At 36.4% G+C, this 18,279-nt stretch overlaps 1 protein-coding gene across 1 annotated transcript; it reads left to right on the top strand.

Annotated features, from left to right (window-relative positions):
• The first annotated feature begins 626 nt into the window (after window positions 1–626).
• Window positions 627–16,566, top strand: LOC140200471 (dual specificity protein kinase CLK4-like). Its single transcript, XM_072263837.1, has 13 exons — window positions 627–744; window positions 5,270–5,421; window positions 5,501–5,753; window positions 6,871–6,961; window positions 7,475–7,541; window positions 9,373–9,483; window positions 11,070–11,236; window positions 12,059–12,153; window positions 12,247–12,376; window positions 12,454–12,536; window positions 13,727–13,806; window positions 15,865–15,955; window positions 16,092–16,566. The coding sequence occupies exons 2-13, from the start codon at window positions 5,270–5,272 to the stop codon at window positions 16,218–16,220; spliced, it is 1,449 nt and encodes a 482-aa protein (XP_072119938.1). The 5' UTR covers window positions 627–744; the 3' UTR covers window positions 16,221–16,566.
• Window positions 16,567–18,279: the final 1,713 nt, after the last annotated feature.

Consider the following 18,279-nt stretch of genomic DNA (forward strand, 5'->3'; position numbering starts at 1 on the left):
GAAACGGATGGTTGAAGTTATTGCTTTACACGGGGGTCACACCAGTTACAGAAAGCAAAGGTTCACGTACTTTTTCCAACCAATACATGTAATATTGGATCACTATTCTCAACAAATAAATGGATGAATAAGTAAATAAATAAATGTTTGTGTTATTTATTTAATTGGGTTCTTTTATCTAGTTTTAAGACTTAAATGAAGATCTGATCACATTTTAGGTCATGTTTATGCAGAAATAGAGAAAATTCTACAGGGTTCACAAACTTTACTAATCAAATGTGGTGCTTTAACTCCTAAAATACTGTTAATTTATGTCATTTTACTTGGTAACACATTAATACTCTTTCTAAGACGTGGCCATGAGGCTGATGTCAAGGTTGGAGTTTTGAAAACTAGATAAATGCATTTCATCCAGCAGAGAAACTGTGTATTATGTAAATAGTATTATAACAATAAATTATGCCATTAAAATTTTCAAACTACAATGGACTTCAGTATTATTTAACAAATAAACAGATACAGAGGAGTGGCTCCTCTGTACATTTGGTCCCCTTGAGGCAGCCAACCCCTGCCGGTATTTGTTAGCAGTCCGGACCTAAACCCCGCCCACATTCCCAACCGGAAATGCGTCACCGGCAGATGTAGATTGTTGCTTGTTCTCTTGCCGAAGCCTTGTCCACCATTTTGTGCAGGAGGCTGTTTTTATTTGTATCTTGAGTTTATTCCATTTGCGGCATTGTTGAGGTAAGTTGACCAAGAATGGTTTGTTTTCGCTACTGCTGACATATTTGAGGGCCCGGTTTGACAACTATTTAAATCCGGGAAGGTTTCTTCGGGGGAGGGGGGCGATTGGCTCGATTATTGTGGCGTTTACACGACCATTTCCTCGGCGCCTGTTGTAGTTGACGTTGCTGACAAGGATTCACCGACTGATACTGTTGCCAGTATCTGCCCTTTAGTTTTATTGTTGGGGAAAATGTATTGTCATGCGGGGTTTTGAAACGCAAGCAATTCAACAAAATGGCGCCGAGTCTCTCTCCCCCCCTCCCCCGGCGAGGTCTGCCAGGGAGTGGTCCGGTGGATTTTTTCAAGCGTTGTGTTACCGTTTATTTATTCTACCAGGGACGTAATTTTATTAAAATTAACCATCTCGATTCAGTATAATATGGTATTTACTAGTTTCTGTTTTGAATTCAGTGTTCCAGGGGCTAGTTTGCGGAGGATGGTAATCGGTGAGGTAGAGCTGACGATTAACTCATACGGGTTTTCCTTCCCAGGAAATCAAATGTATTGATGCTTCGATATTTTTTTCTTTATGAAGAACCAGGAAAATTGTACAGTATTTCTGGTGTATTTATTCTGATTCTGAAGTTTGTAAGGTTTTTATACCTTTCCAGGAAGAGGCATTTGAGTATATAACTTGAAATACATCAGTGTTGTGTAAATTTTGGCTTTTACTTTGTTGGATGAATTACAAATAAGCATTGTACAACATTTCAAGTTTATAGGTTTTTTTTGTCAGCGGTAACAAAAGACTCGTGGTCGGTGTCTGCCTTCGGCCACATCTAGAATCCGCTTCCTTTACAGACATTGCAGTAAACCTCCGGCAGCGCTTGCCTTCTCGGCTGTGTGGTTAGTATTGGCCTCCGAGTATCATTGCGAGTTTTGCGCCGAGTGAGGGAGGCAGCGGCAGAACTTGGGGCCTTGTGCATGGCTTTCTGAAAACTCGTGACGAACAACGCGTTTCCCAATGTTTATCTGATCAGGACCTTGAGAAGCAGTCTAAACTTACATTAAAATAGTTAATAGTATGGGTCTTGTGTTAACTTTTTAATCGAGTTTGATGACCGCATTCTAATGAACGTGTTTGCACAAAATGCTCCAGCTGTGGCTAGTGTGAAAACGAGAAGTCTTTGGAAGTTTGCTGCCTTAGTTCAGTATATCATAGAATTCCCTGGACTCGGATCGGAGGGGTTATATTGTGCAGTTGCTAGCTGGCTATACAATCCTGCCCAATATTCATCCTATTGTGCTTTCTTTTGACAGAGCAAACGCACGATGTCTTCCCACATAAAAGTTGCTGGTGAACGCAGCAGGCCAGGCAGCATCTCTAGGAAGAGGTACAGTCGACGTTTCAGGCCGGGACCCTTCGTCAGGACTAACGTCAGGATGAAGGGTCTTGGCCTGAAACGTCGACTGTACCTCTTCCTAGAGATGCTGCCTGGCCTGCTGCGTTCACCAGCAACTTTTATGTGTGTTGCTTGAAATTCCAGCATCTGCAGAATTCCTGTTGTTGTGCACGATATCTTCCATTTTGTTTTCGATGCGCTTCATTTTTATTTGGCAACGTGAGCCTAATAGTTTAACAAAAAGACATATGTCGTATGAATGTTTTTTTTAACTGACATCCGCGTATTTTTCGCAGCTATAACTGTGGTTCTGAGTTCGAGAAACGTTTTTAAATTAACTTGTAGACAGCAGTATATATTTGACCAGAAAAAAATTATTGGCGTTGGCTGGAAGGGACAACTCTATTTTTGGGGGTCTTTTTATGTTCATTTGCAGACAGTGGCATCATTTAGAAGACGACGGTAAACATTCATTTCCACAGAGCTATCAGTCATGCTAATGGTCTCATAATCCAATGTTCTGAATAAAGGTGGTGTGGTTTAATTCTCATGCACTGCTCAATGTTTTGTGAATTTTTTAATGCATTGCAGCAATTCCAAATTTTGTACTAACAAGCTTCTCTCCAATTTGAGTTGAAAATGGATTAGGCTTCTGCAGCATCTTTAACTTGAGGTTCATCACTGCCATCTATTTTATCAAAGTACTTCAGTTTCTGTGTTTAAACAAAATTTAAAAGCCAAATTTTTTAAAAAGCATTCTGAGTTAGTACCTTATTCTCTTGAGCTTTAAATTAGATGAATAACACTTGGAAGGATTAACTGGCTCAGAACAAGGGGTATGATACTGTTTTTGTGCAGTTCATGCAATATTTACTTTTAAGCAAGTCCCCAGTTTGATGTTCCTTCTGTATCCTCAGATATCTTGTTTAAAAAATTACAAAATTTTCCAAAAGACGTTTTTTTTGTGGGGGGGGCTTGTAAGAAGTAGTTTGCAAGCTTTTATTTTATTCCACTAATGTATCTCCAGTAGGGTCATCAAATTTTCTAACTAATGTATAAGAATTGTATAGACAACAAGATAAATATGTGTTAACAGAACACGTATGATAACAGCTGTGTATCAAATTCCACCTCTAAACCTGTGATCAATTAAAGTTGCTATCAGTTAAGTACCGTTCTTGAAATATAACTCCAGAAAACTAAAATACGTTGAGAGAGATGGGATGGTGAAAGAAAGTATTGAGGTAGAAGGTCATTTGTCATATTAAATGAAGAAGCAAGCTATGGGAATTGAATGGAGATGCATGAAATTTTTATGACCTCTTAAACTATCACTGAGGAGAACTGACACAAGACTGTCAATTTGGACGAATTGTTAAAATTGCAGCCCTAGGTGTCGTCTTAAGTGGCTATATATATATATAAAAAACATAATGAAAATTCAAAGTTTTTCTGTCATACTTCCTATCATGAGATTCATTTTCTTGCGGGTATTCACAGTAAATACAAAGAAGCACAATGGAATCAATGAAAAACTGCTCACAAAGACGGACAATCAGCCAATTGCAAACGACAATAAATTGTTCAAATGCACAAAAGAAAATCAAAATAAGAAAAAAAATTGAGAACATGAGTTGTAGAGTCAATGAAAGTGAGTCCATATATTATGGAATCCGTTCAGTGTTAGGCTGAGTAAGGTTATCCACTCTGGATCAGGTGCCTGATAATCCAATCTTTAATCATTTTATCTATGAAAATTGTTAGTGAAGTTCTGGCATTGACTACATTGTAAACCTAAACAATCAGATGTAAAGCACTTAGCTGCATGGTAGCAGTACAATATTATTTCAATGTAAATTGTTCTGATTTTGATTTAATTTTAGCATCAAATTCTCTGGATGATTTGATTACCAAAGATTTGTAGACCATAAGACATAGGATCAAATTAGGCTAATTGGCCTATGGAATCTGCTTCCCAAATACTTTTTTTAATTTCTGAAGGGAATTGGATTGAAGGTGTTGAACTATTGTCAGCTAATCTTAGGCAAAATTAAAAGAGAGATGGGTACATTTTGGAGCTTCTAGACCAGGGGTGGAAAGCCTTTGGCAAAAAATTTTATTGTCAAGTAGTATGCAGTGCCACCCCTCCTTTCTTTAAACCACCACCCATAATAAAATGCTTACGGACCAAAACTTTCTATTTCATGTTCACATTTCTTGTGTTATGAGATACAATAACAATGTTTTTTAGAAATTCTACTTTTCAATTTTTAAAACTTTGGTACTAATTTTGAACAGGTTTCCAAAACATTTTACTTCGATCTCATACTTTTATTTATAGCAAAACAGTGAATACAAATAATTAACAGAACTCATCTTTTTTTTCCTTAAAGTCTGCTTATTACTAATTCTTCAATGATCTCTGTTCAAAAATTAATTGAGCAAAATTAATCTCTGCTCAAAGTTTGCTAGCCCTATTCCAGGCCAAAGTGGGACATGTAACCCTAAGGTGTGCAGGATATTTAAAAATGGACTATCTGTTTCTTTTAACACCAGACCAAAAGCAGAACCACCTACTATTGGATTTGTCCATTTTTTTAAAGTAAGTGGCCTGTTTGGTGGGTGTGAGAAGGGTTGGAAAGTCACTTTTCTATTGCTTATGGCAGAGACTCGGTAATGCTGTCACAGTTCTCAAGGATGGGATCCAAAACTTGTAGGCCCAGAGGTGAGTAAGTGATGGATGAAGAGATTAGAGCAGGGTAATAATGTTATTGATGCTCTCTGGCTCCAGAATTAATCAGAGAAGGTGGTGCTGCATCATGTATGCTGCTGTATTTTACATGAACTGGTGTTCATAAGAGGCTATAAAACCAGCTGTTCGTTGTGGTGATAGATACATACATGAGGACTTCAGTTTCCACTAGAGTAAGCATGGTTATTGAGTTAAGAAAACAAGTACGTGTAGTCCACTGTAATCTGAGTGATTGAATTCAGTCTGACAGCGTAAGTTTTTGTATTCCTGTAACTTGGCTTTGTATTGGAATATATCGGTTATAATACTCATTATTTAAAAGACAATTTATCATAAAATTATAATGTAAACATTGTAATGAATTCAGCTGTATTGGTACCATTTGTAGATGCCTCATTTAAAATGTACACGAAGTTCCGATTGGAGCAGTGGAGAAAGTTGGGACCACCGTGACTATTACAGTAGTCATAAGCGCAGAAAACGATCACAGAGCAGTGAAAGGGAAAATAGACGGCGCAAGCGCCATCGTCCTTCGGACAAGTAAGTAATGCATGTGTACAACCTGTGAAGTCTCTGCAACAATAGTTAAGATTGGTAATTTAGTAAGTTTTTTTTATAGCCATTACTTGGAAACAAAATCTGTTAATGAGCACATGGATTACCATGACGGAAAGCATGAATACAGAGATGGGTACAAAATGGAATATAGGAATGGCTGTCACAACAGAGAATGCCGACATCAGCGCTACTGCTATAGTCATCAAAATTACAGCAAGTCAGGCAAACCTGATAGTGGAAGGAATGAAAAAAGTAGCCGGGAAAGACATAGGCCTAAAAAACATCACTCTGGTTCAAGTAATCATTCAAACTCGGTAAGAACAAATTTATTTGAAATTGACAGATTTGGGGGTATTTAAGTACTTCTGTTTTTTATATTTAAAAGAAAGTTTAGGCATCTGTTTTGGGGATAGGGAAGGAATCCCATTTGATTTTGAAATCTGAGTAGTTGAACTATAGTAAGAGCAATCTACAAATGTTCTATTGATTTTTTAAAAAAGTATTTGTGCATATAGTTACCAGTGGCAGTCTTAAAATTGTTTTTAATAGAAAAAATTGAAAATTACCAGTCTTTTATTATGATACTGTTTTACTAGTGAGAAGTTCCTAGGAATAAAGTAATAGATATAGAGCCCATTTAGTGAAATAAGACTTTTTTTTAATCCTCATAGTTCATTCTGAGAAGGAGTTACCTAGTTACAGGCAATCGAACTGGTGTTAATGATCTATGTATCATAACTGCTCTGTTGCTATAATGTGGCAGTATGCTGTTGAATTAAACACGTTCTGTCACCATGCTGCTTGCGGCTGTGTCAATTCGATATAATGTTCTGCCACTCCTTCAGAATGCTAAAAAACAATTTCCACAATGGCCATTTTGTTTTTGAAAATCTGATCATTTTTGTATCATTTTCATTCCCAATCATTTATGCTGTTTAAAAATATCATTTGCCCTTCAATTCAAAATTATTGATAAATTTGCAGAATCCTCCACCCCACTGCCCAAACAATGATGGAAACCTTAGTTGTGACACATATTGCATCCAAGATGTGCAATATCTTCAACCCCTCAGAATGCACTTTTTCCCCATGTTTTGTTTGTAATTCCCAACATGCTTTGAACTTAATGTCTTTTATTAACTTTAATTTGGTGAATTTTGTATTAATGCATTTATTGCTTTGAAAATTTTAAGAAGCATCTTATCTTAAAATCTGTTCCTTGCCATGTTTTTCTTCTGTAACATACACTGTGTGCCATGTGAATTTCTGGGGATTGAATTTGAATTTGCACCCGTCAACCTACCGTGGCCTTTCGTGGATTGGCGTATATATGAATACCTGAATCCTCTCCTGGGGAATGGTGTGTTCTGTTCCGAAATACTATCCTTTTTCAATGGCTGGATGATGTTGCTGACTACTTGTCGTGTACAGAAGAGTCACCGCCAGAGGAGAACCAAGAATGTTGAGGATGATGAGGAGGGTCATCTGGTATATCACACTGGAGACAAACTGAAAGCAAGATGTATAGAATATTTTTGTAACAACTTATTACAGAACACTTTAAAGGCATAGTTTGGGAATAGTATGGGAGGGAGGAGGACATTATATATGGGGGGTTCATGAATATGTATTCTAAACCTTGTATTGCATACTTGGAGCCAAACGTAATTTTAAAAAAATATTTGAAGTTTAGTGTTTCATATTATTCTGAAGTTAGCCTGTTAATCTTATACAGAAAAAAGTCCAGCAGATCTTCAAAATGGTTTAGCTTTTGGTGAATGGCGGGGTGGTGGTATTTTCTACTTAATTGGAGTAAGGGTTTCTTAATTTGAAAGTTTATTTCATAGGTTGGCAGTATTAGGATTACCCTTATCATAGTATTTTTAGACCTGACCATTTATAGTATAAAATTGCTTAAATTTCAAATGTTAGCCATTTAGCATTTTGTAATCTTTTAATGAGTTTTGTGCATATTCCTTGAATAAGAAATTATTTTTTGTGCATGTTCTTAAAAGTGCTTTTCTTTCCCATCCAGATGAAATAATCTGTAATCTAGGTGAAGGAGCTTTTGGAAAAGTTGTCGAATGTTTTGATTTGAAAAAGTAAGTGTTTTTATCAATCCTCTAATTTGCTTGTAACCTTGTTAAATATGCCTTTCCCATGGCACTGCCAGAGTAAATTTTAGATTGCAATATTGTAATGTACAGTTTCTTTCAAAACCGCCCTAAGAAAGTGGATGTCAGAAGCTACTGCCAAATCAGTAATATAAGGTAATTTAAAATAGAACACTATCTCTTTTGGCAACAATCATTTTGAGAAAGTAAAATAAGTGACTTGGATTTTGATTCACTTGATAAGAGGACAGACATTGCTATTATAACCACTTAAGTAGACACTATTGAATTAGTTACTGAATATTGGGAAGCACAGTAAAGTTTAGTAGGCAATGATACATTATAAAAATGGACAGCATTGCTCTAGCAATACAACAAATCAAGCACTGAATGAAGCAGTGCCTGAAGGAAACAGTGAAGACAAGTTAGAATAACTAAAGGAGATGGAGAGATGAGAAGCAGATAATCCAAAAGTTAAGCATTTCTAAGCTTTTAATGCATTAGGAACATGCAGTTACTTAGGAAGTCTATTTTGAAAGCAGATTTTTTTAGCCTGCAATTTATGGGTGTGATGAGCAGCTCAATACATGCGGTTGCCCTATGAATTAAACTTGTATTTGTTACGGATCTTAGAAGAGCAACTTGCTGAATTAAGCTGTTTTGCTTCTCAATGAAGAAGTCATGAGGTAGTCTTTCACTGCACACATTTTTTACATCAACAGGCCCCGACCATAATGTCACATGAAAGGTAAATTTCTTCCTATCGAGCCAGCTGTGAAAATGTTTGATTTTCAAAAATATTCACAATCTAATAAAATTCAATGCACTTGAATTTAAATCGTAAAATGAAAACACTTTAAAACGGTTAAAATACTTCAGCTGAAAAAGTATAAAATAAATATATAATTGATTTCATCCCTTGTTGGCCTTTGTGCTCCAATAAGCCTTGGTTATAGTGTGACCATTAGAACTTGCTACTTATCTCCAAGTATAACATCGAGTCTAGTTAAAGCCTTCCATTGAGTTGCTGCAAGGGGGTTATGGTGCAAATGCCCAGTTATTCTGAATTCACTGACAGTTTTACATAAAATTCCAGGCACTTCCATCAAGACTCGAGGCCATTTTTTTTTTAAAAAAAAGAAACAAGTAAAATTCTTTTTCTGGCAGTTGGCTATTAGGTCCAAATTGAATTGATTTTTGTGATTTGCCAATCTGCTCACATAACTACAGTTTTCTATAGATCTGTGAACTTTGGGCAACTGTTTAAAATAGCTTCTTGTAGTTAAAGGCTTGTGTATTTGATGGTCACTTGCAGATTTCACTGTTGCATGTATAAAATCAGTTTAGTTTAGTAATGCCTGCCACAAATCCCATTTATGATGAACATAATTTCAACAACAATCTTTTAAAAGAAAACCTTAAAATTCTTCATCATTGAATAAAGTTTGATTTAGTGACCAGCGTTTGAAGTGAGGTGGGGTAGTAAAGATTCTTTGACTTATGGACCACTGTGTTCTGGATTTCGTATTTTAATTATAAAATGATTACATATCTGTGAAGTGCAAAATTCTGCCGAGCTTTTAAGGATGAAACTTATAAGGTTTTAAAATCTATTTAAGTGGAGAAAAATCTGAAGTTTATCACAATTTTAAAGCCAAATTTTAATTCGAAGAATAGTTTGAAAACAGTCCATAGTTAATACACCACCTAATTCCTAAACTCTAATTAAAACAGTAGTAGATTGACACTTTTTAAATGTTGTTAAATAAATATTATTCTGAGGCCAATTAACCTTTATGGTACATTGCTATTCTTTTAGAGGAGTGTATGTTGCATTGAAGATCATAAAGAACATTGCTCGATACCGTGAAGCTGCTCGCTCTGAAGTACGTGTACTCGAGGAATTGAGTAGCAGAGGTGCCGATGCATAGTAAGTACAATTTTAGATGAGCAGTTAATAGTATTCACTATAGGCAGAACTGGTATTAGTAAAGAATAACCCAGAGCAATTCGATCTGGAAGCATTTTTTTTTCCACAACTTAAATTTTCGGAGTCTGTATTTTCATACCTAGAGTGTAAATGCTTTAATTTGCCTCTTCTGGTGATTCAATTTTTATTTTGTCTCTACATATATCTTGGAGTTTTGTTTACATGGACAAGAGCTGTATTTTGAGGAATGTTCTTACTTATAAAACCATAATTCAGCCAGTCTGTTAACAAGGTTACTATGTTCCTTGGACAACCTCAGTGATCAGTTATTCTGTTGGATGTGTCTTTATAATGTGGCAGAATACATTAACCTCAAGAAAAACTTGGAATGAAAATTCTCCAATGCTTCAACTGAACTAACATTCTCTGCTCTGAAACATCAGTTGTTACATGCAAATTTTTAGACACACTTTGTTGTGTGCAAATATTGAAGTGGTTTAAACTTTTCAATTGTCTTGGATTTTAAGAGTGATTTTGATGGAGCTCCTGTCCCAGAGCATATTAGACAATTTAGATTTAATCAAATATTTTTGATGAGCCTTAAGTTCCAATTACCCCTTCAATTTATTTCCCCTTCTTTTCAAAAGTTGGTGATCTGAGATGCTGTTCCATGAGTGTAAAGAGAAACCCCATTTTGCCTTAAATATTCTTTTACTCATAAGCCTGAAACGGAGTGCCATGTACAGTGTAACAGTTTGAAGCAGGAGGACTTGCTTAGAGGTCTGCGACAGGGAGGTTCTGTTTATGGTACTGATGGTACTATGGCTGCATAGTAAATAGTAGCATCAAACCAACCACATTCTTCCATCCTTGTGCTACCCACTTGTTAATTTTGTGTGATAATTAATCCATTATAATGAGGAGCTAACGTGAATCCTTTTAAGTTTGTTAACATTGAGCCTGATACTGCTGGTGGTGAAGATGCTGGAAGAAATCTTGGGGGAGAGGGTTAATAATAACTTAGAAATGTAGAGACTAAATACTGTCTGGTTTTGTCAAGGATTTATCCTGTCTGGCCATTTTGATTGAATTCCTTAAGAAGTAATAAACTATTGAAGAGGACAGGCTGGTAGGTGTAATTTACATGGGCTTTAGTACGGCATTTGTCAAGACCCACAGCACAGAATGGCTTCAGGTGTTGCAGCACATAGCATTGAGGACACTTAGTAAAATAATCTCAAGCTAATTTGGCAATAGGAGGTGAGTTTATTTTGGTGTTCCCCAGGACTTTGCACCAAAATTTGGTAAATTCTCTGTTCTTCCAGGGTTCCATTCTGAAAGCAAATAAAGAATGGAAAATGTAAGGAGAATTTTTCCTGCATTGCAGAGTTGGCCATTTGCCATTGTTGCTTTTACCCTGGTGTTTTTGACAGGTTCATCTTATGAGCATTAATCCTTTAGAAGGAATTAAGAAAGGCGCACTCCAAATTGAAGTAGTTTGTTTATTTCTTTGTACATTTGTTCAATGGATTACATCCAAAATAGTTGATTTTCTAGCACTCTAATGTGAATATTCTAATTTACAGTGGATGTGTACAAATACTGGATTGGTTTGATCATCATGGACATATTTGCATTGGGTTTGAACTACTTGGACTCAGTACCTATGATTTCTTAAAGGAAAACAATTTCATGCCTTTTCCGATGCATCAAATCAAGCATATGGCTTATCAGATTTGTCATGCCTTGAATTGTGAGTAACACATGTATTAGTAAATTTGTGTGGATGAGAAATTACTTGATGGTATGAAATTTTACATGCATGACTCTTTTAAGTGTTTGATTTGAATTAGTACTTAAGTAAATCTATATTCTGTGTATGTAAAAACAACTTCCCACTTGCAAACTGTAGTGTTTTATGTATTACAATCTTTCAGAAATCTTAAATTTTATTTTAGTCCCTTTTTTGGGTGCATAACAAATGTGATTGAGTGCAAACTATTAAACCTGATCTAACATTCAAGTATTATGGATTTGAATTTTAGTGGAGTAATAGCTTACAAGTTATGACTTCAAAAATACACAGTAAAAACTGATTTATAAAGTTATACTTGTCTGTACAGATATTCTCATTCTGAGTCAGTCATGGGTCAGCTTTGGGGCTTGAAACCTTGTTTTCAATTGGCATGCTATGCAATTATGCAATGTCCAAAAAGATTGCTGCTTTATTATAGGTTTTAGACATGAGTAAAGTGATAACAATATATATTTTTTTATATATATATATATTTGAATACTGTTATTTGAAGAGCAATTCTGATTACTTGGACAATCATCCAAATGATCAGACTTTCAGGTAATTATTTTTAAACTTGGATAAAATATAAAATATATTTTGTCTTACTGTCACAGTTTCAAAATGTAGTGGTTTATAAATTTAAAATAAAAATCTCTTCCTATAAAGAAAAAAAAATTTTAATCAGAATGTTTTCACAGCAGCTTGTTCCCCTTGAATTTTTGCAAGCAATTTGGTTTCTGCTACTCTCAAACTTGTATACAAATTTTCTCTTTCTAGTTTTGCATCAGAACAAGCTTACCCACACAGACCTCAAACCTGAAAATATTCTTTTTGTGAATTCTGACTATCACATAGAATATAACAGTAAAACAGTAAGTCAGATTTTCCTAAGCAACATGATTTATTTAATTCATTTAACTTCTGTATTAGCTGTTTTAACTGGAAAGTTGATTTTTGTATCATAGAAACATGATGACAGAACGGTTATAAATCCAGACATCAAAGTTGTGGATCTTGGTAGTGCAACATTTGATGATGAGCATCACAGTACTGTTGTATCTACTAGACATTACCGTGCTCCAGAAGTCATCCTAGGTTAGTATGTTAAATAATTATCTTTAATTTCGTTAAATATTCTGAGCTATTGTTAATGAAAGTTTTTTTCTTTCAAGAACTAGGATGGTCGCATCCATGTGATGTCTGGAGTATAGGATGTATATTAATTGAATATTATCTTGGCTTGACGTTGTTTCAGGTGAGAAGCATATCCTCCTTTTCTAGGGGAAATAGTTATTTAATATATCAACATCCCTGGTAATTTTGATCTGTCAGTAATGATTTTGATGTTTCTTGTATGGGGAATTGTCTCCAAGTGCATGTAGAGTTTGCCTATGATATCTAATACATAAAGGGGCTATTTGGGCGAGCCAGTCCATGCTATTGTTTAGCTGAATTAGTCTCTATACATCTCTTTGGGTAAGAATATTAGCAAAATTCATATTATTTTGTCGCGTTTACGAATAATGTTTCCATTCTGTTTGCGTTAATCTGTTCTCTGGTAGTTCTTGCCAATTAACTATTTCTTCTGAACTCCATCTTGGAGCTCTTGGTGGCAGTCTTAAATTCAAAACTTTTAGTGATCTTCTCACAAGAGGGAAGATTCTCTACTTCTGCAGTCAAGACCTTTATATTGGGCCATTGCTGAAGTGAATAGGCCTAGCCTCTGTCCTTTGCATGCATACTGCAGAACATTTGTTATCTTTTGAAACTCCACATCCTTTTTGTCGTGTGGCAACTAGAATAGTTCGCAGCTTTTCTATTCTCTCCCTAGAAATCTACATGTACTTGATTTGTTTTCTGTTTGTAGCAGTTTTGATATGTGATACGTACAACTTGTATCTGTGGGCTTAATTTGCCAGTTATTTGTCCATTCTGCGTGTTTTTCATGTCCTATAATTCTTTGGTCCTTCCTCAGTTTTGACTTCTGACTTAAGAGGGTAAAGATGTCTCAATAAAATTGTGTAGAGTCCTGGTAAGGCAGTACGAATTAGGATTTTCTACAGGAAGATTATACTTTGGGCAAGAAATAAAATGAGTCTTTTTTAATGTAGGGTTGAGAAGAATGAGATCTCATTGACCTTGTAGAAAGTTTGTTTCAATGTATAGATAATGTTCCCTAGCTGGCTATGTATTAGGGATCACAATCTCAAAATAAGAGTTGACCATTTGTTTAGAACTGAAATGAAAATAAATTTTTTTGTCCAATAGATAGTGAATGAATAGTGAAGTGGTATTTTTAGATGTTAATGTCATCTTTGAATGTGGAATTGGTATAGAAAGCAATATTGAGGTTAAGAGATTAGCCATGATACTATTGAATAGCAGAAGGCACTATAACCCATTGCTTTTTCTAGGTGCTTAATATATTTTGCTTTCCTTATTCAGACACATGATAGCCGGGAGCATCTTGCTATGATGGAAAGAGTACTTGGGCCAATTCCGGCTAGTATGATTAATAGAACAAGGTAATTATTTTTATTCAATGACACTGGTCTGAAGTAAATGTTTGCTTATGTTAATTTTTTTTGTGCTCCGTGGTTTTTCTTTTTGTACACATTTTCCTTTTAATGTTTGAAGAAATGCTCAATGATTAAACTTGCCAAAATAATTGCCCAAGGAACAGTGGAAAATTCATTGTGCAGTGTTATAAACAAAAACAACAGGAATTCTGCAGATGCTGGAAATTCAAGCAACACACATCAAAGTTGCTGGGGAACGCAGCAGGCCAGGCAGCATCTGTAGGAAGAGGTGCAGTCGACGTTTCAGGTCGAGACCCTTCGTCAGGACTAACTGAAGGAAGAGTGAGTAAGGGATTTGAAAGTTGGAGGGGGAGGGGGAGATCCAAAATGATAGAAGACAGGAGGGGGAGGGATAGAGCCAAGAGCTGGACAGGTGATAGGCAAAAGGGGATACGAGAGGATTATGGGACAGGAGGTCTGGGAAGAAAGACAAGGGGGGGGTGACCCAGAGGATGGGCAAGAGGTATATTCAGAGGGACAGAGGGAGAAAAAGTGAGAGAAAGAATGTGTGCATAAAAATAAGTAACAGATGGGGTACGAGGGGGAGGTGGGGCCTTAGCGGAAGTTAGGGAAGTCGATGTTCATGCCATCAGGTTGGAGGCTACCCAGACTTCGTGCCCTCAGGTTGGAGGAACAACACCTTGTATTCCAAAGATGAAGCCACGCTCAGGTTGGAGGAACAACACCTTATATTCCATCTGGGCAGCCTCCTGTCTGTCATTTTTGATCTCCCCCTCCCCCTCCCCCTCCCCCTCCAACTTTCAAATCCCTTACTCACTCTTCCTTCAGTTAGTCCTGACGAAGGGACTGGGCCTGAAACGTCAACTGTACCTCTTCCTACAGATGCTGCCTGGCCTGCTGCGTTCACCAGCAACTTTGATGTGTGTTGAGTGTTATAAACAATTTCATTTATCAGGAGTGTTAGCCTGTTTATTGAGGACAATGGAGTTGGGTGAATATTGAGGCATTTGTAGTAATAAAAACTGATTTGGTTTTCTCTGGGTTTTAAATTGTTTTCTATCCTTGTCCTTTTGAATTTCCTATTCTTAGGAATACTTTTTATTCCTAAGATGGTTTAGGAACCTATTTGATTAACTGTTGGCAAGCAAATAGCTTGATATTGTCTAATAGCAACTGTACTGATTTTTTTTTATCCTATGATCTGTGGCAATCACTACCTCCTGGTGATAGTACTTAAGTATTATGGGTTTTATTGGCATAACATTGGCATTTTTATTTTATTTATTACCTTCATATTGGTGGGATTCTGCAGTAATTCCAAGACTAACATACCCTTAGAATTGGAAGAAAGTCATTTCACCTATGTTAATTAAAGGGGTTACTGATGATTGCTTAGTGTGGTCCAATAGAGAAACTATCAAACTTTTATTCCCTTGCACCTGTAACAGAATCTTTACACAGTGCAATGAATTTTCCATTGTTTTCCAGATGCTGTTGTAAGACAAGCTTTTGTTAGTCACAACTAGATATAGCTGTTGGTACTCTTATTAGAGAGATACAGAATGACACCTTTTTAAAAAAAAAATTGACTGAAACCATCCAATTATAATCAAATTTGTTACGAGGCGCATATATATTCATGATAAAATTTGTTTTGTGGCAGCAATACAGTGCAAAGACATGAAATTGCTAAAAATTACATAAATAAGGTAAAAAGTATGGAAAGGAGGGAAGAAGCTGTCTGATTCAGAACATGGTTTCTCAGCCTCTGGTACATCCTCCTTAGTGGCTGGAACCAGAAGGGGCTATACTAATTGGCTTGTATTTGCAAACAGTCATTACTGCTATAGGTTTACCTGTGTGAGATCTTGGAAATATTTAAGTAATGTATGATTCAAAACATGAACGTCCCAAAAAGTCATAATTCTGATGAATGCAGGTAACGTAGGTTTATTTCACTGGCTATTTTCCAGACTTGCTCTGTATCTGGTAACTTGAGTCATACATGTGTGGAATAGTAATAGTAACTCCCTTTCTTTATAGGAAGTCCAAATATTTTCGTCATGAGCGGCTAGATTGGGATGAACATAGTTCTGCTGGGCGGTATGTTAGGAAGCGCTGCAAACCTTTGAAGGTAGGCAGAGAAGGCTTTTATAAGTGGCCTATTCTTGACCTTCAGATGCAATATAAACCTTTGCCAAATCTTGAAGCTTTGCTTGGTCTATTTGTTGCTATATATTTAAATACCTATCTAAATATTTTATTTTCAGGAATATATGACTTGCCAGATCTCTGAACATCAGCAACTTTTTGACTTGATTGAAAAGATGATGACATACGAACCTTCAAAAAGAATACGGCTAGATCAAGCATTGCAGCATCCATTTTTTACACATTGAGAAGGGTCAAGGCTGACAAAATGAAGTTTTGTATAACTTGTAAAATTGACATTCTTAATAGGAAGATGACTAGACTGTGTCAGTCTGCATTCATTCATATTGTAAATATTAAAATGGAAGTGTTATAAAATTGTTCATACTGTAAAGTAAAAATTTACTAAGATGCCATTTTTTTGGTGTTGTCATGTGGGCATGTGCTGACCTGTTTTGGAACCACTGTTGCTTTACAGTACAGCAATTCTTGGAAAGTTTGGTAAGCATTTTCTTAAATGGAAGGTTTTTGTATTAAACTACCTCATTAATTGGTATGTTAACATTGTGCAATAAAGTTGTAATTTTTATTGTATTCTGATTTGGTTTGGTTGTGTTTTAAGAAATGATGGCAGTTTCTGGAACTGTTCTATGATCAAATTGGATATATTTAAAGTTCTAAGTATTCCATATTTACCAAAAAAAAAACATTTCAAGAATAGTTAAAGGGTTGACGTAATTGCATAATATGAAGAAAATGTGTCTTCTGTAAACTAGTTATTTTAGCCTATTAATTTATGTATAACTTCTTGTGTAGACTAATAAAGTTAAATTCAGTTAGTAGATACCTGGGGAAATAATCAACCTTCCTGTATGCCAAAGCCACTATAAATTTGGTGGGGGGGGGGGGGTGATATAGGAATGAGCCCACTAACATGGAATATAGCATGATTTTCTGTAACCTGAATCCATGTCAAGCTTCATGTGCATTAAGAAATGAGAGCTGGTGAAATGGTTTTTACTTTCACAGGCTTTTCATATCCCAGATTTTTTTAAATTTTTGTTTTGTGCTTCTATAAGGGCAGGTTTCTGTAGACCATAAGACATGGGAGCAGAATGAACAGTCTGGCCTAATGAGCCTGCTGCGCCATTCAATCATGGCTGATACTTTTTTTTCCTCCTCCTCAACCCCAGTTCCTGGCCTTCTCCCTGTAACCTTTGATGACATGTCCAATCAAGAACCTCTCAACCTTTTCTGTAAGTACTCCCAATGACCTGGCTTCCACAGTTGCATGTGGCAATAAATTCACCATGCTTTGGCTGAAGAAATTTCCCTGCATCTCTGTTTTGAAAGGGTGCCCCTATATCCTGAGGCTGTGCCCTCTTGTCCTAGACTCTCCCACCATGGGAAACATACTTTACACATCTACGCTTGTCTAGGCCTTTTAACATGTGAAAGGTTTCAATGAGATCCCCCTCATTCTTCTGAATTCCAGTGAGTACAGACCCAGAGCCATCAAATGTTCCTTGTATGATAACCCTTTCATTCTTGGAATCCTTGTGAACCCCTCTGGACCCTCTCCAATGCCAACACATCTTTTCTAAGATGAGGGGTCCAAAACACTTCACCATACTCAAGGTGAGGCCTCACTATCATATCCTTGGTGTTGTATCCTAGACCTCTTGAAATGAATGCTAACATGGCATTTGCCTTCCTCACCACCGACTCAACTAGCAAGTTAACTTTTAGGGTGTTCTGCACAAGGACTCCCAAGTCCATCTCAGATATTTGGATTTTCTCCCTGTTTAGAAAATAGTCCACGTTTTATTTCTACCACTGAAGTGTATGACCATGCATTTTCCAACATTGTATTTTATTTGCCACTTTCTTGCCCATTTTCCTAAACACTAAATTCTCCTGCATCCTACCTGTTTCCTCAACACTACCTATCCCTCCACCAATCTTTGTATCATCTGCAAACTTAGCAACAAAGCCATCTACTTTGTCATTTATATATAGCATAAAAAAAATTGGTTCTAACATCAACCCCCTGTGGAACACGTCTAGTCACTGGCAACCAACCAGAAAAGGTTCCTTTTATTCTCACTCACCGCCTTCTACCAATCAGCCAATGCTCTAACCATCTTAGTAACTTTCCTCTGTGGCACCTTGTCAAAGGCCTTCTGAAAGTCTAAATACACAACATCCACTGCATCCCCTCTATCTATCTTCCTTGTAATCTCAAAGAACTCCAACAGGTTTGTCAGGATTTTCCTCGAGGAAACTCTGCTGACGTTGTACTATCTA

The sequence above is a fragment of the Mobula birostris genome, chromosome 7 (genome assembly GCF_030028105.1).
Source record: "Mobula birostris isolate sMobBir1 chromosome 7, sMobBir1.hap1, whole genome shotgun sequence".
In the NCBI taxonomy this organism is placed as follows: Eukaryota; Metazoa; Chordata; class Chondrichthyes; order Myliobatiformes; family Myliobatidae; genus Mobula; species Mobula birostris.

Excerpts from the sequence above, each read along its gene's own strand:
- LOC140200471 (XM_072263837.1), top strand. The coding sequence starts at position 5,270 with ATGCCTCATTTAAAATGTACACGAAGTTCCGATTGGAGCAGTGGAGAA. Across the intron at positions 7,542-9,372 it reads GAATGTTTTGATTTGAAAAA|AGGAGTGTATGTTGCATTGA; the intron begins GTAAGTGTTTTT and ends CTATTCTTTTAG. Across the intron at positions 12,377-12,453 it reads TGCTCCAGAAGTCATCCTAG|AACTAGGATGGTCGCATCCA; the intron begins GTTAGTATGTTA and ends TTTTCTTTCAAG.